A 23,623-nucleotide genomic window follows, 5' to 3' on the forward strand; every position below is an offset into this window, starting at 1 on the left:
TCTGAGCCTCAGTTGCCTCATCAGTCAAATGGAAATGAAAATACTTATGCTACCTACAACTCAGTGTGAGGAGTTTTGTAAACGACCAGAAGGAGGTATTATTTACATCACTGTTGCCAAGTCCTGTTGATCTGACCTTTGTAACATCTCTTTATGTAGACCTCCTTCCCTCCCTGAGAAGCCATACCTCACTGGTGTACAAGCTCTGTTACCTCACACTTGGACTACTATAATAGCCCATTGGTGGATCACTCTGTCTCAAGTCTCTCCCTATTCCAGTCCATCATCCACTTAGCTATCAAAGTGATCTTCCTAAAGCACAGTACTGACCATACCACTCCTCTATTCAATAAATGCTCTGTAACCTATAAGATCAAATCTTAAAAATCCTGTTTGGGGGGCAGCTAGGTGGCGCAGTAGATAAAGCACTGGTCCTGGATTCAGGAGGACCTGAGTTCAAATCTGACCTCAGACACTTGACACTTTCTAGCTGTGTGACCCTGGGCAAGTCACTTAACCCTCATTGTCGTTGCCACCCCCCCACCCCCACCCCGCGCAAATCCTGTTATGCTTTTAAAGGCCTTCACTACCTAGACCCTTGGTACCCTTTGCCTTCTTACACATTACTCCCTTTCACCTACTTTACAGGGTAGCAGCACTGGAACCTTCTTGCTATTGCTCACAGGTGACTGTCTCCTAGTTCCATGCCTTTTTATCGCCTGTTCCCTGAATGTTGAATTTTTTGCCTCTTCATCTTCGCCTACTGGCTTCCTTCAAGTTTCAGCTGAAATCTGACCTTTTGTAAGAAGTCTTTCCTGATTCTCCTTAATGCTAGTGCTTTTATCTGTATCTGTCTTGTTCATCCTGTTTGCATGTTGTCTCCTCGTTAGACTGTGAGCTCCTAAAAGGGCAGGGGCCATTTCTACTTTTCTTTGTATCCCCAATGCTTAGCACAATGTTTGTCACAAAGTAGGTGACGAGGAGCTGCTCATGAACCTGATTTGACTTGATTATGAGAGTGTAATATCTTCAAGGGCAAGGATTTTATGATTTTATTTTTTCATTTCAACCATTTCTGATGGTATCCTATGAAGTGGGAACTGAGAGACAATATGGGGTGGTGGAAAGAGTATTGGCTATTAGCTTAGAAGACTGAGGATTCGAATCGCAGCTCTGCTGTTGAGCCGTGTCACCAGGGGTAAGTCACTTAGTCCCTGTGCTGGTTATTTTTCTCATTTATAAATTGAGAATATTTGCAGTGCCCAACTCAGGATTGTTGTAAGGAAAACACTTTAAAGCACTTCATAAATGTGTATTGTAAGTAAAAATGATAGATTCTTTTTGAATTTACTGATTCTTCTATGTTAAATAAATCACTAGTAATTTTGAGCAAATGACTTCCTCTCTCTGGGATTCTGCTTCCTCACTGAAAAAAAAAATGTTAGGTGATCCCTGGTCATTACTTAGTACTAACATTCAGAGTCACAAAACTGAGGAATGCAAGGATTGAAAAGAACTTAAGATATCTAGTTTAACACTTTTGATTTTATAAATGAAGAGACTGAAAGTCCTTGGAATGTCTTTACCTCTTTTATGATTTTAAGCATAGAAACAAAAACCTATGCTTATGATCAACTCTACAAAAACAAGATTTGGTTTTGTTGAATAATAGATGACCCATGCCTGAGAACTTTAAGTTGCTATGATTGAAAGTATTTACAATTGCCAATTCCCCCTTGCCCACCCATCTTTCTTTCCCCCAGATTCATGATTTCATGGATCTGTAATTTTGTTGGTATGTGAATTCCCTTCCCCAATACATATTTCAAGTTCTCTAATAACTGAGCACTGTAGTCCACTTGGTAATGATGAACTTCTCTGAATCCAGATAGTCTGGTCCTTATATGACATTAAGTCTGTACTCAGAGACTCATAAGCCAGACAGAGTCCGCAGTCTGCTGCAACACAGCCTTCGAGAATCAGGATCCCATCCAAAACAAGGATGAGGCATAACAAAAGAGTTGGATTTTAGTTGGAAGGTAGAAGGGAAAATACACACACACACACACACACACCCATTACAGTAGGATACTTTAGTAATTGAACTACCATTACCTCATTCACTTGGATAAGAAGGTAGGTCGAACAATGAATAGAGCACTGTGCTCAGAGTCAGGACTACTTGAGTTCCAATCGAGTTTCAGACACTCACTAGTTGTATGACCCTACAAAAGTCACCTAACCTCTGTTTTGCCTCACTATCCTCATCTGAAAAATGGAGATAATTATAGCATCTACCTCCCAGAGTTATTGTGAAGATCAGTGAGATAATATTTATAAAGCAACTGGCACGTAGTAAGTGCTATATAAATGTTACCCATAGTTGCTTATATTATTATCATAAGTGATTCTAACAGCAGGAGACTAAGAAAATTTCTCTCTGGTTGGATGCCTGAAATAATCTCAGCTAGAAATGAAAAACATACCTTTCTAAATAAAATGAAGATGGCTACAACATGCATCATTCCACCAAATCATGTTTGGACCCAAGACCAGGAAAAAAAACCATAAGAGATTACAGTCAAGAAAGCTAATAATGAGGAATATGGTGAGAACAGATGGGCAAACACAAGTGATGCATCTGTTTATTTAGGAATGTATTGCCAACCAGAAATGGAAAAAGCAATCAAACCAAGTCTTGCTTGTGGTCCTGATGCTTTCTCAATGGCTCCCCTAATTTCATTTATGATGACTGCAATAACCCTGGCAAGTTCCATTAAAAATGGTAAGCGCTCTAAGGATTTAGTAAGAAAACCTGGAACCTAAACTCTGGTGGGTTGTTTTCTCCTTATATTACTGACAATGTGACCTTAGCAAAGTCATTTACTATTGAACCACACTTAAAATTTTGTTCACTGGGGGATTCAGGAAAGTTTAATTAACAACTGCAGAACACTAACCTCTGTGGAAGGAAAAGCCAGAAGGAGGCCTTGGTGTTATCACTTCTCTGGGATCTTAAGCATCATCTTGTATATTGTTGATAGGCACCCTACATCAGTTTCATAAACACCCACAACTAGATGTTTGTGGAATCTCTTTTCATACTGTTATTGCTTTTGGAATTGATAGACATAGCTACCCTGTTTGAGCTATGCACTGCATGATTTAGGTAAGTCCCTTTTAGTCATCCGATTCTAAACAAACAAACAAAAGCTTTATAATTGTCAAAGAGCATTCATTTATTTGTCTGGGCTTAGGATTTCATCAGTGCAGGGAAATACCTAGTATGGAACCACCTCCACTGATGTACGCCAGCAACTCAACTGTAACTTATAGTCTTGGAGAGTTACCTGGGGGCACAAGAGATTATTATTAGTTAACTGACTTGGCCACTATTGCATAGTTAAGTATTATATCAGAGGCTGGGAGGCTGGACCTGAGCCCAGGTTTTCCTGAGTCCAAGACTGGCCCTGTATCCACTATGCAATGTTGCTTTTTTGTAAGTAAATATCTAGTCTTATTTACTTTTTAGGGGGTAGTGGTAGAGTGTGGTAGGGATTATATTAATATGGTCATATCTGATGTAGGGTATGGTAAAGAGATGGGATATTATCTCCTTGGATGAACAAAAGATGTAAACTCAATGCAATAAACATTTATTTGAATACTTAAATCTCTAAAACATAGCTGTCATTTCTATAGCATTTCAAAGATTAATGAAGCATTTTTCTCATAACAATCCCGTGAAGCAGACTGTCTAAGTGGACCAGTCCACTGTACAGATGAGACAGGAGATTTGGTCCCACAAGCTCTCTCTCTCCTACTTCAGATACTTCCCTCTGAAGCAACAGCCCAGTCTGAATCGTGGAAGGCTAGGCTGGCAGGGGGCAAACTCTAGTCATTACTGAAAAACTGAAAAAGCTTCAAGCATGGACCCAGAAATATAATGCACATCTGCTGAAGTCCAGGTACCAGCCTAGCTAATTTTGGAGAGAGATTTATTATCAGAAGACTAGCCACAATTAACAATTTTCCTTGTCACCCCAATTCATAAATTTGTTTAGAGGAAAGGGTAATAGAAAGAGCACTGTATTTGGGGGAGCCTATTCACTTATTTATTTATCTATTTATTCATTCATCCACTCGTTCACTTGTTCATTCATTCCTTCATTCATTTTGTGGGGCAATGAGGGTTAAGTCACTTGCCCAGGGCCACACAGCTAGTGTCAAGTGTCTGAGGCTGCATTTGAACTCAGGTCCTCCTGAATCCAGGGCTGGTACTTTATCTACTGAGCCACCTAGCTGCTCCAAGAGCACTGTATTTGGAGTCAGGACATATGGCTTCAAATTCTGGCTCTGTAGCTAACAAGTTCTGTGACTGTGGGTGTCATTTCAGCTATCTGAAACTCAGTTTCCTTATCTATAAAGCAAAAGGGGGTGATCTCTAAGGTCCCTTCCAAATCCCCTCATGTTGCCCAGCAAGGCATGGAAGCATCACTATCTGCTCTTGGATCAGGAGTACCCACATGAATGAATTCACTCTACCTAAAAGCAAGCAAGCAAGAAATCCATCTCACAAAGAGCAACAGGATTTTCAGAAATGTGAAGGCAGAGAGCAGGTTTTATAGCGCATAACCAGACAGTGTCTCAGCACAATAACTTTAACGTTATCTGTGCTTGATAAACACATCCTGAGTTGACTTGACACAACACCAAAGCACGAACTGACAGGAGTAGTGCTTTGTTCAAGTCAGTGCCCCCAAATGGTATATGTGAGACAAAGGTGGACACAATGTAACATTCCACAACCTTAGTACACCCCCTTGTGGGGTTGGGTCTTCGCTTCTAGCAGAGATTACAGATGTGGTTTACTTGCTCCTGGCCCCAGTTGTGCCTATGCATTTGCTAATGTTTCAGGGAGGGCAGCTGTGGATCCCACCAGGTCTCAGCCCTGACCTCACACTACCTGTCTTCCTTAAGCCTAATTCTTCACCCTACTCTACCTACCAGGCAGTGGGGTTGCATGTAGGATCCAGGAAAGAAAAGAAACAGATGCTATGAAGGAAATAATAATAATAATAATGATGATGATGATAATAGCCACTAACATTTTCACAGAGCTTTAAGGTTTGCAATGCGCTTTAAAAATATTTCACTTAATCCTCACAATTCCCATAGGAGAGAGGCTACTAATACCCCCATTTTATAGATGAGGAAATTAAGTTAAAAACAGAAGTTAAATGACTTGCCTATGAATACAAAGCTAGTAAGTATCTGAGGTTAGATTTGAACTCAGGTTTTCCTGACTCCAGGTTCAGCACTGTACTGACTATGACACCTAGGTGTACCTGAATCCACTTGGTTCCTCTGTGAGCTGATCCAGCAGGACACATGATTGGAGAAGAGGCTTAGACAGACAATGATAGAAATTAGGTTTGGGAATTATTTTCAGATTCTAATTAGCCAGGCTCTGCTATTTTTCCCGTTCATAATAGTTGAGTTGACTGCAGCTTGAGTTTCTGTATTATCCATAGAGGAGAAAAAGTAAATGAGATTTGAAGGAATTACAAGCAATCTCATTTTCCTTTCAAATCAGACATAGCTCATCCCTTTTCCCCCCTATGGAATATTTTGCCCAATTGTAGGTAACAGGATCTAAATTTAAGACCACTCATCAGTTAGGTTTCTGGGGCAGTTGAAATGTACGAGTAACATTTAACTTAGAGCAGGAAATGTATGTTTAATTTGTGGCTCTGCTACTGAGCTGATGGGTGACTTTGGGCAAATCATTTTAACTCCGTTTCCCTTTGTGTGAAGTGAAGTTGAACTAAAGGATCCCTAAGGTCATTTCCAAATCTTATAGTTGGGAGAAGCAGCATGGTATCATGGATAAAACATTAGAACTGGAATTGGGAAGAACTGGGCTGGAAGCCTGATAATGAGATTAGTGGCTGTGCCATTGCTAGCAAGTCACTGCACCTCTCTTAACCCCAGGCTCCATCTATAAGAAAGGAAATGATAAGACCTGCAGTTGCTACTTCAGCTATTGTTGTGAGGCTTTAATGAGATGATACATGTAAAGGGCACTGTGGACCTGATAGTTCTATTTTAATTATGTTTTCTAAGAAACAGGAATCTAGTTATATCCCAAATCATAACTGGATGGCCAAGGGGTTGGAACAGTAGTGGGAAGGACTGAGGTGGGGGATGAGGGGGGAGAGGAATTCATGTAGGTTAAATAAATGGTCAAAGAGATTTGTCATGCTCTATTTTAAGTGCTGAATTTTATTCTCCCCTCCTTAAATGAATTATTTCGAAGTCACTTAATTCCTCCAGTAGTTTTAGGAATTAAATATAAATGGCACTCCCCATTTCCCATCAGCTCCACTGCTTTTGGACTTCTTGGGAACTCTCCATAATGCCTTCCTTTCCTAGGAAATGGATAATTGAGAAATCTCATTATCCATGACACTGAATCTGTTTGGTTCTCACAACTCATCAGTACCCTGTGGCCTTCTGATGGGACCTTCTGACTGGAGGGCAGAGTCATGGGTTCCAGGGTCTCTACATTTCTCACCAGCCATACTGCCTTTGGACTGCTTTGGGTTGGGTACTTTCCCTCTGCCTTTTACTGCTTCCTCTTGTGTATAGTTTTCCCCATGATATTCTAAGTTCCTTTAAAGCAAGGATGGTCTTTGCTTTTATTTGCATTTGTATCCTTAGCACAGTGTCTGGCACTGGGAGCAGCTAGGTGATGCAGTGGAGTGAGTGCCAGACTTGAAGTCAGGAAGACCCGAGTTCAAATGGGGTCTCATATATTTACTAACTGTGTGACCCCGGGTAACTCCCTGTCTGCCTCAGTTTCCTCATCTGTAAAATGAGCTGGAGAAGGAAATGGCAAACCAATCTGGTATCTTTGCCAGGAAAACCCCCAATAGGGACATGGAGAGTTAGACATGACTGAAATGACTGATCAATAGTGAAGAGTGATGCATGATCTTATATCATCCACTTTGAGGCAGTGTAGGGGAAAGACCCTAGAACTTGGACTCATGAAACATGGGTTAGAGTCCTAAGTCTGAAACTTAAAAGTCACCTGGACATGGGTAAGTGACTTCATCTTTATACTTCTCTGTTCACTGATCTGTTTGGAGCTTTGTTAAGGAAAGAGGCTTAGATAACGATAGAAAATGGGTCTTCAGATTATTTGCCAATTTCCTCATTTCTTTTTTGTTTTTTTAATTTTTGCAGGGCAATGAGGGTTAAGTGACTTGCTCAGGGTCACAAAGCTACTTAAGTGTTAAGTGTCTGAGGCTGGATTTGAACTCAGGTCCTCCTTAATCCAAGGGCAGTGCTTTATCCACTGTACCACCTAGCTGCCCCCGATTTCCTCATTTCTAAGGTAAGCATATTTGTTCTATGCATCATGGGCAGCGTGAAGAAAATGTTACAGTTATAAGCAAGCAATTATTATTCTAAGAAGTTATTATTATTAGTCTAAGTAGATAATATAGCTATGTGCATTCAGGGTGATACCTCAAAGATTTGTGATTTAGTCCACGTGGCAACTCCCTTGAACCAATGCCCATGGGAAATGTTAAGGGAAAAAATTCTAGCTAGTCTGTCTAAAATATCCAATGAGTGGTCGCCAATAAATTATAAGCTTTAGCAAGAGTTAGACTTTTAAGCATTTATTAAGGAGAATAAGAATTTGGTAAAGAGAGAGAAAGGCCTAGATTCCTATCTATTAAAGGGAGAGCACATTTCTAGCTCCGCTCTCCACCAGAGTCCAAAGGAAAAGCATGAGACCGAGCGCCAGTCTCTTCCTGCTTCCTCTCACTAGCCTGCGTCACTTCCTGACGCCAAAGAAAAGACTCCTGGTCTTGCCCTCAAAGACCTTCGCTTCATGGACGGAACTCTTCTACAGTAAGTCTCCAGCAGGTGGCGTCATTCCAATCATTACAGAAACCATCTAAAACTTAGCACCTAAATCTTAGCAAGTTCCTTGAGGACCACAGAGATCATGTAACAACACAGGTGGCAGCAGAGGCAGGATTTCAACCAGGTCTTACAGACTCTAAGTACAGGGTTTTATCCATTAGATTGCTTTTCATAGGCTTATACATATTGACAGACTAGGTAGTACAGTAGAAAGAAGAATAATTTTGGAGTCTGGGGACCTGGGTTCAAACCTTAGTTCTGCTATTTACAAACTACCTGTATAGTATGCCCTCGGGCAAGTCATTTAACTTTTTTGAGCCAGGTTTTTACAATGAAAAATTAAAATTAAATGAGGCAGCTAGGTGGTACAGTGGGTAAAGCACTGGCACTGACCCTGGATTCAGGAGTACCTGAGTTCAAATCCAGCCTCGCACTTGACACTTACTAGCTGTGTGACCCTGGGCAAGTCACTTAACCCCCATTGCCCTGAAAAAATAAATCAAATTAATTAATTAAATGAGATGACCACAGGCCCCTTTCAGCCCTAAATCTATAATCTCATGTACATGTAAATGTTCATATTTATATATGTATCTTGTTGTCAAGTTGTTTCAGTTGTGTCTAACTCTTGGTGACCCCATCTGGGGTTTTCTTGGTGAAGATATTGGAGTGGTTTGTCATTTTCTTCTTCAGCTCATTTTGTAGACAAGGAAGCTGAGGCAAACAGGGTCAAATGACTTGCCCAACTAGTAAGTGTCTGAGGCCACATTTGAACTCAGGAAGAAGAGTTCCTGAATCCAGGCCTGGCACTCTAACCACTGAGCCATCTAGCTACATCACTGTACCAACCCAGCTGACCCCATATGTAGCTGTAACACGTAAAATATAAGTTACTGCTAGAGGCAGCTAGGTGGATAGCGCATGGGACTTGGAGTGTGAAAAACCTGAGTTCTGATCTGGCTTCATGTAACACCTGCAAGATAGGGATGAAAATAACATCACCTACCTCCCAGGGTTTTTGTGAGGATAAAATGAGATAATATTTATAAAGCATTTGCTCAAGCAAGCCTTAAAGTGATACATAAATGTTACTTATTTTTATTGTTATTTTGCATGACTGATTGAATAATCTTAAAAAAAAAAAAGAAACTACACACTGCATACCTGGGACCAAGTCTAGTGAAAAGTTTTCCACTTCAATGAATAAAGCACAAACATTTACAGGCTCAGTAGGAGGAACTTAGAAGTTTTACCAAACATCTAACTCTTTCTCTCTCTCTCTCTCTCTCTCTCTCTTTCTTCCTTCCTTCCTTCCCCCATCTTCCAGGCCATGAAGGGAATCCTGAGACATACTGGAAGTTCAACAAGGCAGCTGAAAATGTACTCTACATATGTGCACTCTGGCCTCGTGATCTGGGCAACAAGATTTATTGTCCCATGAGGGTATTATTGACTTCAGCTTTGCCTCAGTAAATGCTTTCCTTTCAGGTCAATTAATCTTGACATTAAAATCAATGAAAGTCAATATCCACTTAATATTTATAGCCTCAAAGGAAAAAAAAATCATGTATACCAGTCTCAACAAACTCATCCATTGTCATTTTTGAAAGCATCTGACTAGATCTCATTAGCAAGGCAATCCAAGGGAACAGCATAAGTAAAAATGATATTAATTATATAAAAATGATTGCTAGCACTTATACAGCACTTTATTCTGCAATGCACTTTACATATGTTAATTCACTGGATCCTTCCAACAACCCTATGAAGAGTTATTTTTATCATCATCATCATCATCATCTCTATTTTATATATGAGAAACTGAAACATAGGGAAATAAAGTGACTTACCAAGCTATTAAGTGTATGACATGGGATTAGAAATCAGGTTTTCCTGATTCCAAGTATATCTACTATGCCACCTGTCTCCATAAATAACTAGTCATTTGACTAGGCTAAAACCTGGTCATTCTAGAGGAAACTGTTGAAAAGCCAGAGCACTGCAACCACCATCCATCATAAGTGCAGCACTGGGGCAGCAAGGTGATGCTTGGATGGGGGGCTGGATCTGGAATCAGGAAGACCAGTTCAAATCTAGCTTCACATACTTACTAGCTGTGTGACCCTGGGTGAGTCACCTAACCCATCTCAATCTCAGTTTCCATATTTATAAAGTGGTGATAATAATAACACCTTCCTCACAATGTTGTTAGGAAGATAAAATGAGGTGATAGTTGTAAAGCACTCTGGAAACCTTTTAGCTTAAATTACAGAAAAGCTATGTGCTGTCATCATCCTTATGCTCCTCATCGTCATCACCACCACCATGGTACTCATCCTCATCATCATGCATGTACTATGTCTCTGAACCAAGAATGAAAGACTTATCAGGCAACTCAAACACTAAAAAACAAGTTATAACTAACACGCAATTAAAGGGCAGCATCATGGGAGGCAGAAATCTGGAGTGCAAAAAGACCAGGATTTTGAGTCAAATGACCTTGGTTTGAGTCTTGTATCTATAAATTACGATGTAACTTAGCTTCTCTTAGCCTCAGTTTTCTCAACTACAGAATAGCGGAGGTGGCTGGGAGGGGTGTATGCTCTAAGGTCTCTTCCAACTTTAACATTCTATGATTCGGAAATTAAGAGGAGCCAGTTGGATATATTTGCCTATTAAAAAAGCTAAGTTTGTAGGAACTTAGGTAACTGCCTCATTCTTCTGCAGCAGAACCTTACAGTGTGGAAAGCACACTAGACTTGGAGTCAAGAGATTCAGAAGCCCTGGGTTTGAGTCTTAGTCCTGCCACTTAACCAGCTTTTTGATATTACACAAGTAACTTCACCTCTCAGGTAAGGAGGCTGTTCCACCAGTAGGTAGAGGGTACTAGACCAAATTATCCCTTCAAGTCACTTGATGCTTTAATACTGTGATTCCAGATGCCCAGAGTTCTACACTATCCTGCCCTTTCTATAATAAGCCTCCTTAACCTCCTTCCTAAAAATGGGAGCTGGGTTTCAGCAGCCATCTTATTTAAGAGAATCAGCTTCATGACAAAATCTGTCCCAAGTGTCAGCAAGGAAATGTGAGTTGGTAAAGAATAAGGAATTTGAAAAATGTTTATAATAACTTCAAGGCTGCCTCAAATTTATAACCTCTTTCCTGAAATTCTAAAGAATGGAAGGACAATGAAATACAAAGACCAAAAACCTGCATCTGACTCAACACATTTTCCTCTTTGAAATCAAAGACCTGCTAGTTACCAGAAGCTCAGAGGTTCCTAACACATCCAACGTGAGGGACTGCATCCTCGAGTAGTGAACACCAAGCTCTCGATGGATCCCAGAACACTCGATGCATGTCAGAATGCCCAGATTTGTGGAAAGCCAGGTAGGATCTGCCAGATAAAAGAAACAAGGTTAACTACATGATGTAAGTAATAAAAGAAGTTTGAGTGCCTTGTGGGCAAACAGCATGGTTACCTATCCCGTTTAGGTAGTCTACTATGTAACTGTTGAGCATAGTGCTCCCCAACTTGTTTCTATCCCCAACCCATCTAGGCACTCTAATTCAATTAAAAAATATGTAGTAATCATTTGGTATTTGCAGGGTAGTCTCTTAGACATCTAGATATCATAGAGGATAGAGCTAGTCTTAGAGTCAGGGAGAATCCAACCCATGCTTCTCAGGCATTTACTAGATGTGTGACCCTGGGAAAGTCACTTCAACTTCCTTCCCTGAGACTCAGTTTTCTCATCTGTAAAATGAGGAGGTTGGGCCAGATGACAAGTAAGGCCCTTTTCAGATCTAAATCTATGAGCCCTAGCTGTGTGACCCTGGGCAAGTCACTTAACCCTCACTACCTTGCAAAAAACCAAACAAAAAACCCCCCCAAAACAAAAAAAACTTAATCTATGAGTCTATGGTCCTATGAATATAGAGCCAAAAATGAAAGGTAGTTGCTGCCCTCCATGAGCTTTCATTCTCCTGAACTTAGAGATGAACACCTATAATTATACAACTATACATTTTTATGGGACTTCACTATTTACAAAACATTTTTTCTTTTTTTTTTTAAACATTTTTCCCCATATATACTATCTAACTTGATTCACATGTTATTCTTCCAACAAATCCAAAATTATGGCAGGTGGAACTGAGGGTTAAGGAGGTCAATTGAGTTGTCTAGCATTACAGAAATAGCTCATAATAGTGTCAAGACTCCAACTTTCCCCACTCCAAACTTGGTATTCTTCACACTGTAATTAGATATCTCTCATACCTAATGAAGGATTCATTATCTATCCACCCACCCCCCATCATCCATCCGTCCGTCCGTCTGTCCAATATTTAATCTGTAAAACCTCTTAAGGTGGGCTACAGAGACGTGTATATAAACACATCCATATCTATCTCAGACATTCTCTTTCCTCCCTGCACCACTCTTAGAGAAAGCATATCCTGGTCAGAAATAGGCAAAAGGGAATGAAGGCAATTCAATGAGCTAACATATACAAAGCACTTTTCACACTTTAAACTGATACATAAACATTAGTTATCACCAATTCTGATCATCATTAGCATCATAGTCATTACTGTCATGTTGCCAGAGAGCTCACTTCCAGTTTTTTAAAGTTTTGTGATTCTTTGAATGTATTCAAAGAACTTCCTAGTCATTGGAAACATAAAGGGATAGATATTTGAGTTTATATTACTGGGATTGCAAAAACAAGAAGGGCAAGAGTCTTGAGTAGTTTTAAAAATATATACAACAATATTATTTACAAGCACTTTTTCAGGAACATATCTACTTTATAAAGGAAGGTATACTTCTATGGGGGGTAGGTGAGGAAGATGTCTAAAAGCAACAGCTCTTTTCAGACGGTCTAGTTTTGCTAAGCAGTAAATTCTTTTCCCACTTATACTTCCTAACAAACAAATATACCTCAAAACAAAACAAAAATCAATTGAAGAATGAGTCACTAAGCTCCTACTATGTGCCAGTCAAGCATAGGACTGGAAGTCAGAGGAATGAGATTCAGAACCCATCCCTAACATTACATGTATGACCTTAGGGGAGTCATTTCAGCAAGCTTGAGTTGCCTCAGCATCCTCACCTTAAAATAAAGGAGGTGGCCTCTAAGATCCCTTCTAAGTCTAAGTCTATTATCCTATGACTACAAGGTCTTTGGGAATAGGATTTTTGGAGTTTACTAATGATTCCATCATTAATGTAGAATTGTGCCTTCATAGATAAAAGTCATCAAGTCCAACTCCTTACTTTTGTTGTTGTTTTGTTTTTTTTTGTCTTTTTGCAGGGCAATGCGGGTTAAGTGACTTGCCCAGGGTCACACAGCTAGTAAGTGGCAAGTGTCTGAGGCCAGATTTGAACTCAGGTCCTCCTGAATCCAGGGCCGGTGCTTTATCCACTGTGCCAGGTAGCTGCCTCCAACCCCTTACTTTTACAGATGAGGATAATGAAGTCTAGAGAGAAGATGTGATTGCCCAAAGGTCATATAAGTAGGTAGTAAAAGGCCTAGAGCAAAGATTCAAATCCAGGTCCCCTTACTTCAGATTTCACACTATTTCAGATCTCCTTTGATTAACATATTGTAGGATTAAAAAAAAAATCAGTGCGGCTTTCTTAAAAATATTCTGAAATTAACACAAAAAACTCTTAGGTATTTCTACAATAGAATATAAAATGAGGATTGTGTAGAAAATGGTGACTCTGTTCTGTATAGATTCTTTTTTGTGCATTTTTTTGGAATGGCCACCATTTCTTTTTAGAAGGGGTAGCACTTAAATACACCAGCTAGCCCCCCTTTCCCACCCAAATCCCCAGGCCTGAATTAATTAAAAAAAATTTTAGGGGGCAGCTAGGTAGCCCAGTGGATAAAGTACTGGCCCTGGATTCAGGAGGACTCAAATCTGGCCTCAGACACTTGACACATATTGGCTGTGTGACCCCCGACAAGTCACTTAACCCTCATTGCCCCACCAAAAAAAAAAATAAATAAGCAAAATTAAAAATAATGAACAAATAAGCAAAGTCAAGCAAAACAAATACTATCATTTGATATAACAGGAAGAGCACTGATCTATCAAAGGATCTAAGTTTTAATATTAGCTCTGCTAATTATAAAATAATAATGGCACTTTCTATATGCTAGGCACTTTACAATTATTATTTCACTTGATTCTTACAACTATGCTGGGAGTTGGGTGCCATTAATATTCCTATCTATGTGTTAAAGACCCATCCAGTTCAGACATTCTATGTCACAACAGATTGCTCAACTCTTATATTCTATGATTCTCACTCTGTGTCCTCTCCTGCTGTCTGCTGAGAAAACATTTCCCATCATACACTGGGAAAGCAAAATCACATGGTCTAAGCAAAGCGCATATGAGGCATTTTTGTATACTAAAGTTGTTGTGTTCATATAGGAATTGAGCCACTAAGTTAAAATGAAATTTTAGTATTTTAGTATTTTATTTTCCCCCAATTACATGTGAAAACAATTTTCAACATTGGTTTTTAAAACAAAGCTCCAAATTCTCTCCCTTCCTTTCCACCCCCCTCATGGAGAAGGCAAACAATTTGATATCAGTTATACATGTGGAGTCATACAAAATGTATTTCTATATGTCATGTTGTGAAAGAAAACACAGACCAAAATAACAACCCAAGAAAAAGCAAAGAAAGTCTGTTTTGATCTGTTAAAATGAAATCTTAAAACACGTAGAAGACAAACTAAAACATAGTGGGGTACCTGGTGCTCCACAGTCACAACAGACATCATTTCCAGTCATCCTCTGGACCTCTGATATAATCTCCTTTGTCAGCTCCTGGACAATGTTATTTTCTCCAGTGTTGTCATCCCCTTTAAATGCATTATTTAGAGCTTCTTCCTTGCTATTCTGTAGCACAGACATCCATCTAAAGACGACAGTAAAAGCTACATGTATTACAAGAACAATTTATAACCCCCCACCCAAAGCCCAAGCACAGCCCCAAATAACATACATTTGACACTCCTGTTCATCTTCTGCTTGGAAGTGGTACGTTCTATCATCTGTGCAAGAGAGATTTCATATATTGAACAGCCAAACACTAAATCCATGGATAATTACAAAAAAAAAATAGTTGATAATTAACCTTGAGAATAATTTTAGTTCTGTACTGGAAAATTAATGATTTGTATAAAATCACGCTTCGTCATGTCCTTCAAATGTCTACCCTTGCCTAGTAATAACTGACTTTTATAATGTAAATGAGCCAACCTGCACTGCTCCACTCACGCCTATAGGCACTGCTTCCAAAGATTCAAGCTATACACAAAGAGGGACCATCTTCACAGAAAATGAGTTTATGCTACGCCACTATCTGCCAAAAAGCTTTGATTTTAAACTTCTATTTATGTAGTTGGCATAAAAACCTTTATTAAAAGTCTTGTTAACAATTTTTAAAATGAAACAAAATCACGTAGGGTTTTCTGGCCTAGTATTTTTTTTTTTTAATGTTATGAGAAAAGCACACTAAAGGAATTCAAAATTATAGGAACTGCTAACTCATTTTCATACAGTTATAAGACAGTTGAATGATAATGCTTTATACTTCAAAAGTGCAAAGGTCAACAATCTTTCAAAACTATTGTGCAAATGAACTTTTATGGGGAAGCAATGCTTATTTAGTAAAGAGCCTGTTATGTCAAAAAATTTTTAATAATACAAATTTAAAAAAAAAATCTCGTTTTGCTATCTAGTGGGGGCCGTGGAGAGAGAAAGACAGAGAAGACAGAAAGACATAGAAAGTGAGGGGGAGACAAAAGGGGCTCAGGGGAGACAGGGAGAGACAGACACAGAGAAAGAGAGAAGAGAGAGAAAGAAAGAAAGAAAGAGTAGGGAAACAGATAGAAAGAGAGGGAGAGGGAGACAGGCAGAGACAAAAACAATGCCAACTCCTAAAAATAGTGGAGGTGGGAATGGTGGAAGGGGTAGATGGGTGGTGGAGTGGCAGTGACCAGCCAATGTTAGGGGCAGGAAACATTTATATGGAAGGAATTAAAAATGCAGGCTCAATTAATGATCAATTATTTCTTACACATACTATGTCGAAATGAGTACAACATATGTATGGTACATGAAAATGAGAGTAATCAAAATTAAACAACCAAGAGCTGGAGAGCCAGGAAGGACCTATGAATTTTGTTTCTGCCTTTGATGTGACCTTGGCCAAGTCAATTTCCCTTTCCTGGGTCTTGGTTTCCTCATATATAAAACAAAGGGGTTGAATTAGATGAGCTCTAAGTTCCTTTCTAATTCTCTAAGATTATAGGATCAAACCTTTTAAAGAAGCAAGAAAAACACCTCTGAGCCTAGAGGGGTGCAAAGGTACAAGAAAGAGTTACATTCATATACCACAACTTGTTCAGCCACACTATTTTTTTTGTTTTTCTTTTCTGAGGTTTTCCTCTTTTGCTCTAATTCTTTTTTTTTTTTTAATTTTTTTTTTAAGTGAGGCAATTGGGGTTAAGTGACTTGCTCAGGGTCACACAGCTAGTAAGTGTTAAGTGTCTGAGGCCGGATTTGAACTCAGGTACTCCTGACTTCAGGGCCGGTGCTCTATCCACTGTGCCACCTAGCTGCCCCTGCTCTAATTCTTCTTTCACAGCATGACTAATGCAGAAATATGTTTAATGTGATTGTACATATATAACCTATATCAGATTACTTGCTGTCTTGGGGAGGGAAGGAGAAATATTGGAAACTAGAAATCTTATAAAAAAATGTTGAAAACTATCTCTACATGTAACTAGAAAATAACAAAAAATACTTTTATGATTAAAAAAAAAAAAGAGTTACAGAAAAAATCCTAAATTTAGATCTGGATCATATCTCAAAGGTTTGAGACACAGAGATGAAATCTTTAGAGGACAGTGGTTTTATATCCCTCTTCATGTTCCAGAGCTCTCTCCATATTTCTACCTGTCCCCATGGCTATATCTGAATGAGAATGGGAAATCTCTTGTAGAAGGCAGAGGAAAAGGAAAGGAGGAATTTTACAGTGAAATACCATGAAGAACCCACTCCAAATTCCTAATTCCTCTGAAATTTTTTAGCTGAGTAGGTACAGCCTTACGTGAAGGTATAATAGGAGTTATAAATTGAGGGAAAAGCTCACTTGACTGTCAGGGGCGTTGAAGTGTGTTTTCTCTCTTCATCTCTCTCTTTTTAAGAGTTGCAGTGTGGCAGAAAGAGCACTGGGAACAGAGGACTTGACAAAGGGAGGATCCAAACACATCCTGACAGACTATAACACTGGGCCAAATCTAGTAAGATGAAATTCACTAGGGATAAATGTGAAGTCTTAAACTTGGGTTCATAAAATCAGCTTAAAAAATACAAGATGGGGGCGGGGCAGCTAGGTGGTGCAGTGGATAGAGCACCAGCCCTGGATTCAGGAGGACCTGAGTTCAAATCCAGCCTCAGACCCATGACACTTACTAGCTGTGTGGCCCTGGGCAAGTCACTTAACCCCAAATGCCACACACACACACACACACACACACACAAATACAAGATGGGGAAAAAATTGCTAGAAAACAGTTCACCTGAAAAAAGATATGTAGAAGTCAAAAGTATTATACAACATCCAAAAAAAGCTTATGAAATTTCAAAGTAACTTAAGAGAGAAAGAGTATATAGACATAGTAAAGTGACAGACCTACTGTACCTTGCTCTGATCAGACAATATCTAGATTATTAATAAAATACTGGACTAGGTCAGAGGTTCTGAACCTGGGGTCTCTGATGACTGTATTTTAATACAAAGAGTTTCTTTTATAATCCTATGTATTTTATGTTTTGGAAAACATCATTCTGAGAAGGGGTCCACAGACTTCACCAGAGTGACAAAGGAATACATGACACAAAAAAAGCTAAGAAAGAACCTCTGGCCTAGACAACATCTAAGGTTTCTTTTTCTAGCACTAAAGGGTCTTGTGAAAGACTATCTTAGAACTCCATTCCTTTTTCCTTTTGATCAATAGTTCTCAAAGTATGGTCCAAAGACTCTTTCAGGGAGTCCAGGAACTAGAAACTATTTTTATAATACTAGGACATTTTAATTTCTAATACAGTAATTCAGTAATAGATTATCCCACATAAACAAAAGAAGGATATCCTCAGTAGTTTTTAAGAGTATATGGGGGGGGGCAGCTAGGTGGTGCAGTGGATAGAGTACCAGCCCTGTATTCAGGAGGACCTGAGTTCAAATCCAGCCTCAGACCCATGACACTTACTAGCTGTGTGACCCTGGGCAAGTCACTTAACCCCAATTGCCTCACTTAAAAAAAAAAAAGAGTATATAGGGGTTCTAAGAGCAAAAAGTTAAAAAACCTCTGCTCCTGATGATGAGCGAGAAAGACTTGAGGGTGTGAGATTTTCCCCACCCCTTCGATACAAGTGATCTAACAGTAGTACTAATCCGTTTATAGACTACAAACTGTGATTTAAAATATTTATTCTTTAGTAGCTTAAGCAAATGATAATGAAGTAAGTAAGATAGATATTGGTAGGAGCAAATGCAAATGCTATATTGATTGTCAACTTGTCTACTCTATCATTTACCTAGAATCCATCTATCTGACTTCCAGTTGTGGTTAGGTATAGCTACCAATCAACTTAAAGGTTAAATACCCAAAATAGTAACTTCTGAGCTGAAAGGGACCAATAAGAGCTAGGGAGAAGTTGGAAAGTCACACAAAGCAATATGGTGGAAATCCTTGAAAGTAGAAAACAACTCAGAAGAATAGGGGTAAGAGAGGCATCGTCTGAGATGGCAAAGATGTATTCTAATAGATGGCTTCCTATGTTATGAGCCTGTTACTTAATAATGGAGCTGTTTTAAGTAGGGTATATAAAATGGCAAGTGACTATGCTGATATCTGACCGGTGGTTTCTTTCTTCCTATTCCATACTTATTGTATAGGTACTACTTGGATTGTGTTAAGTTGTGAGAGGAGTCATTGTGTATAAATATCACTGGATCCTGAAGCTCACAGTCTTTGGGTCCTAGACCTGAGACTGCCTTTATTGTGGGATAGGATCCCTTTCTCAATAAACCTATTTTCTTTGGCTTGGAGACTTTGGTTTTCTTCATCTAGCACTGTGACTTAGAAATTTTTGCAACAAGGGTAGAGGGGTAAGAGGTACAGATAGGACAGAGAGTTACAAAAGGGTTACAAGAGAGTAACAAAGAGTTACACAAGTTACTAACTTTAAATCTGGATCAAGTTTCTCTGATTTTTCTCCATGTCACTCATGATTTAATACCTACTCCCATGCACTTTCCATTACACCCTTTTATCCCTGCATAAAGATTTGTCAATCCCTTTGTCAAAGGGTTAATAAAAATCTTCTAAGAGCCCATCCTCCCCAAGTCCTGAAGAATCAAAGTGTAATGATCTTATTAAAACCTGGCAAGAAAAACCTGTAGAAATAATATACAGGATAAAAACCTGGATGTGCCATCAGGACAGCACAAAGAGGGATCCTGAAAAAAGAGGCAGAAATCCAACAAAGACCATAACGGCCTCTTTTTTTTTTTTTTTTAGTGAGGCGATTGGGGTTAAGTGACTTGCCCAGGGTCACACAGCTAGTAAGTGTCAAGTGTCTGAGGCCGGATTTGAACTCAAGTCCTCCTGACTCCAGGGCCAGTGCTCTATCCACTGCGCCACCTAGCTGCCTCCATAATGGCCTCTTTTGCAATGTTACCTTAAACTGGCACTGGCAAATGCTTTTAGATCGCCCAAGATGACAGCCATCATTTTTAGACATTTGCACTTGGGTTTTGGGGAAAAGTTACCAGTAGGAATTACTTGCTCACAGGTATGATCATAGAACTATAGATTTAAAGCATGAGGAATATTCTGCGTCATCCAGTCCAGAGATATCAAACACTTGGCTAACAATACTCCCAAGTGTGACCCAAACCAGATTAAAATGTAACTGGGAGGGGCAGCTAGGTGGCACAGTGGATAGAAAGAACACCGGCCCTGGATTCAGGAGGACCTGAGTTCAAATCTGGCCTCAGACACTTAACACTTATTAGCTGTGTGACCCTGGGCAAGTCACTTGACCCCAATTGCCTCATCCACCCCCCCCCAAAAGTAACTGGGAAATTTTTAACAAAATAAAAAAAAAATCTATATAATTAAACATAGATGATATTATATTTAAAAACCAAGTCAATATACAGTGTGTAGGATTCATATGGATTTGTGGGCTCCATTTCTATTTGAATTTGACACCTCTTACCTTGTCCAATCCCCTCATTTAACAGATGAGGAAATGTCTTGGTCAAGGTCATACAGGTATTAAATATTAGAGCTGAGATTTAAACCCAAGCTTGATAGATTCATCCAGAGATATATGATTCACAGTAATTTAAGAATCATTTTTCATATGGCTGTTTATAGTTTTAGATTCTTTTTCTGAGAACTGTTTACGCATATCGTATAAGCATTTATGCACTGGTGAATGACTTTTTGAATTATAGATTTGTATTAGTTCCATTTAGATTCCTTGACTATTAGGCCCATATCAGATATTAGAGGCAAGGGTTTCCCCTTCTCTTTCAATAGTTTCCTTTCTTATCTTAGTGGCACTGATTATGTTCATGAAAAATATATTCAATTTTATGAAATTGAATTATTTTAGCTTGTGACTAGCTTTGTTCCTTGTTTGGTTAAAATGTTATCTATAGCTATAGTTATAAAAGATACCTAATTGGGCTTTAATTTTTTATACTGTGACCTTTAACATCTATTTTGAGCTTCTTGTGATAAGTAGTATAAAATGTTGGTCTTAATCCTAACTTCACCCAAATTGTTTTTCAGTTTTCTCAGTAGTTTTTGTCAAATAATTGTCTCTAATCCTCTTTCAAGGGGAGAATTAAATTATGCTGATTTGTTTCAAAAATGAACTACAATTATATTTATGTATAATCATCTGCACTAAGTCAGAACAATTCCTATAGATTCATCTACTAGATTGTAGAAAAGTTGCAACCAGTGCCAGTAGAGCAGTATCCACAACGATGAGACCACGGATGACTGAAATATCACACTACTTCCTATCTACCCACCTTCAGGGGCAAGTACATGTTGCTAAAATACATTGGCTGGTGGGTTGTCTGTTATTTACAAATATGAATCAAATGCTTCATGACGTCACATGTAGTTTCTACAGGCGATAGGAACAATGAACCTTGTGGCTATTTTAATTTAGTGTCTACAACCTTAGTCTGATTAAATAGCAACCACCCAGAATTGCAGAGGGAGAGCTATTATGTTGGGGAAGGTAGGTGGCACAGTGGACAGAGTGCCAAACCTGGAGTCATGAAGACTCATCTCCTTGTGTTCAAATGCAGCCTCAGACACTTGCTAGCTGTGTAATCCTGGGCAAGCCACTTAACTCTGCCTCAGTTTCCTCGTCTGTAAAATGAACTGGAGAAGGAATGGCAAACCACTCTAGTATTTTTGCCAAGAAAATTCCAAATGGAGCCACAAAAAAGATAGACACGACTGAACAACAACAAGGTATTAGGTTGTTCAAAACATAGGAAGCCTTGAAGCTGACATCAAAAAAAGTTCCTCTCCCAGCTCCCAAGCTGATTCTCCCCATCCCCCAAGGGTCTCAGAAAAACCTACGTGATATGAGGTCAAAACATTTTTTCTCTTCTGGGTTTGTTTTCACTTGGCAGGTTAAGAGATTGAGCTTCGCAGGAGGACGGTTAGCCTAAGACAAGAAAAGGGAAAACACAAAATAACCTTCTTTAATAGCAGGCACGTCCTTAAAAGGATTTTTCTAGTTTGCTACAATGAACCTTAGAATAAATTATATTGTTTAAAAAAGACATTTATTAAGCAACTACTACATACAGGGCACCAAGCAAGCAATAAGAGGATACAAAGTTTAAGTAGGACATGGTCTCAGGGTTCAAGGACCTGCTAAGTCTAGAAAGCACAAGATAAGCACGTTCAGAGCCCCTTTCTGTGGATTCTTCTCATCTAAGATCTGCATTCAAGACAAAAGGTGAATATTTTTTTTTCTATATGGTTTAAGCTTAACAGCAGATGTGACCATAACCAAATATCTATCAGTAGTTAGTGTGATCAGCATGTCTATTCCAGCTCAGGGGATCCAGCCTTACCTGGCTGGGTTTGAAATGCCCTGCAGCTCAATTTTAGAGTCATTAAGTCCTAATACCTTCTGATGAAGTAGAATGGCCACTGACTGACACAGGCCTTCACCTCTCTTTTCTGGCTAAATTAAAAATGCATCTATAAATGTAAACACACTGCTAACTCCCAGCAGGGAAAGAAAGCTGAGGAGTACGCCTCGCAATAATTATTGCCTTCAGAGAGCACAAATGGCAGATAAGTAATTTTCTCTTCTTCTTGAAGTGATGACAGATAACAGATCCATACTTCTGGAGACTAAAAAAGCTTTCGAGAGGTGTCTTTTAAAGCAAAGCACCTCTGTCACTGAAGTTTCAACAAAACACCCCACATTCACACATCTACTCCCGCACGTTAGCTACAGAACAAAAAAAAAGCGTCAAAAATAGCTATTTTCTCCCCTTTTCATAAAGCATCATAATTAGTCGACTAGAATGGAGGATAGGAGGATTTACTTTTATTTAGAAAAAAGAAACGTTTTAAAATAGCAAAATGGACTAAGATTTCTTTCTGTGAAACATACTATTCTGCCCTTCACCCACCTCCCAGGTTTGCTAAGGAGGAGCTAAAGGAAATGATTTCCAGACTTTGCCAAGTTCAAACAGAACATACCCCCTGGCTACCACACCCAACAAAATGAAAGAAAATGAGAAAATCCCATGTTTATCTATAAGAAAATCCTGTTTATCTGGAACAACTGGTACTCCTTTAAAACCAACATTATCTGAACATCTTGAGATTTCTGTGAGAGCCTCCCCTCCCACATACAAGTACATCATAATGCCCCATAAAATGACCCAGGAGAATTTCCCCCAGATTCTATCTTGCAGGCTCTCCAAGAGTAGTGGTCAGGACCTGTTATGCTGAGTTGTCTCAGCTGGTATCAATATTTATCTTCTCTAAAATAGGTTCCTAGAAGATAAGGGTCCATTTTAGTTCAATCCTTCCATTTTATAGCTAAGGGAGTGTATACTCTCCCTTCACAGGTAAGTGAAGTAATCTGCCCCAAGATCATTCATATCTGTCTTCTGACTCAATTAAAAAAAAATGTTCTGTAAAGTACCTAAAGGCATTCTTTGTACCTTTAGGCATTATTATTTAGAATGCCACAATGAAGATCTTTGAACTTTCTCATAATTCAGATAAACTTAGACCAGATTCATTCTATTCCTCTACAAGTCATTGTCTATCAACATCCACATAGAATGAGGAATGCACTATTCTACAGTAGAGTAACCCTACCCTATTGTTCATCACCACGTTACTTTTAGCATGTGTATGACATCTGTAAAAACTGTCAATTGTCTATTTCCTATTAGATTGCAAAAGACTTTATGCTCATAGGGGGTTTCTGAATATATTAGACTGCATACTAATTGCTGTTATCTGCTTAGCCTAAAGAGGTATACTACCTGGAATCTATGATCTCATAC

General features: G+C 39.0%; 1 protein-coding gene across 4 annotated transcripts in view; it reads right to left on the reverse strand.

The window, feature by feature from the left end:
- The window catches only part of ASAP2 (ArfGAP with SH3 domain, ankyrin repeat and PH domain 2), a 290,308-nt gene that overhangs the window by 68,152 nt on the left and 198,533 nt on the right, over positions 1-23,623 (reverse strand). For all 4 annotated transcript variants that reach the window (XM_043983860.1, XM_043983863.1, XM_043983858.1 and 1 more), the window contains 4 exons: positions 21,660-21,747; positions 14,972-15,020; positions 14,718-14,884; positions 11,205-11,338 (listed from right to left, as the gene is read on the reverse strand). In XM_043983860.1, coding sequence (XP_043839795.1) covers positions 11,205-11,338; positions 14,718-14,884; positions 14,972-15,020; positions 21,660-21,747 — 438 coding nt within the window. The remainder of the gene's footprint in view (positions 1-11,204; positions 11,339-14,717; positions 14,885-14,971; positions 15,021-21,659; positions 21,748-23,623) is intronic.

This window comes from Dromiciops gliroides, chromosome 2, assembly GCF_019393635.1.
Source record: "Dromiciops gliroides isolate mDroGli1 chromosome 2, mDroGli1.pri, whole genome shotgun sequence".
Classification (NCBI taxonomy): Eukaryota; Metazoa; Chordata; class Mammalia; order Microbiotheria; family Microbiotheriidae; genus Dromiciops; species Dromiciops gliroides.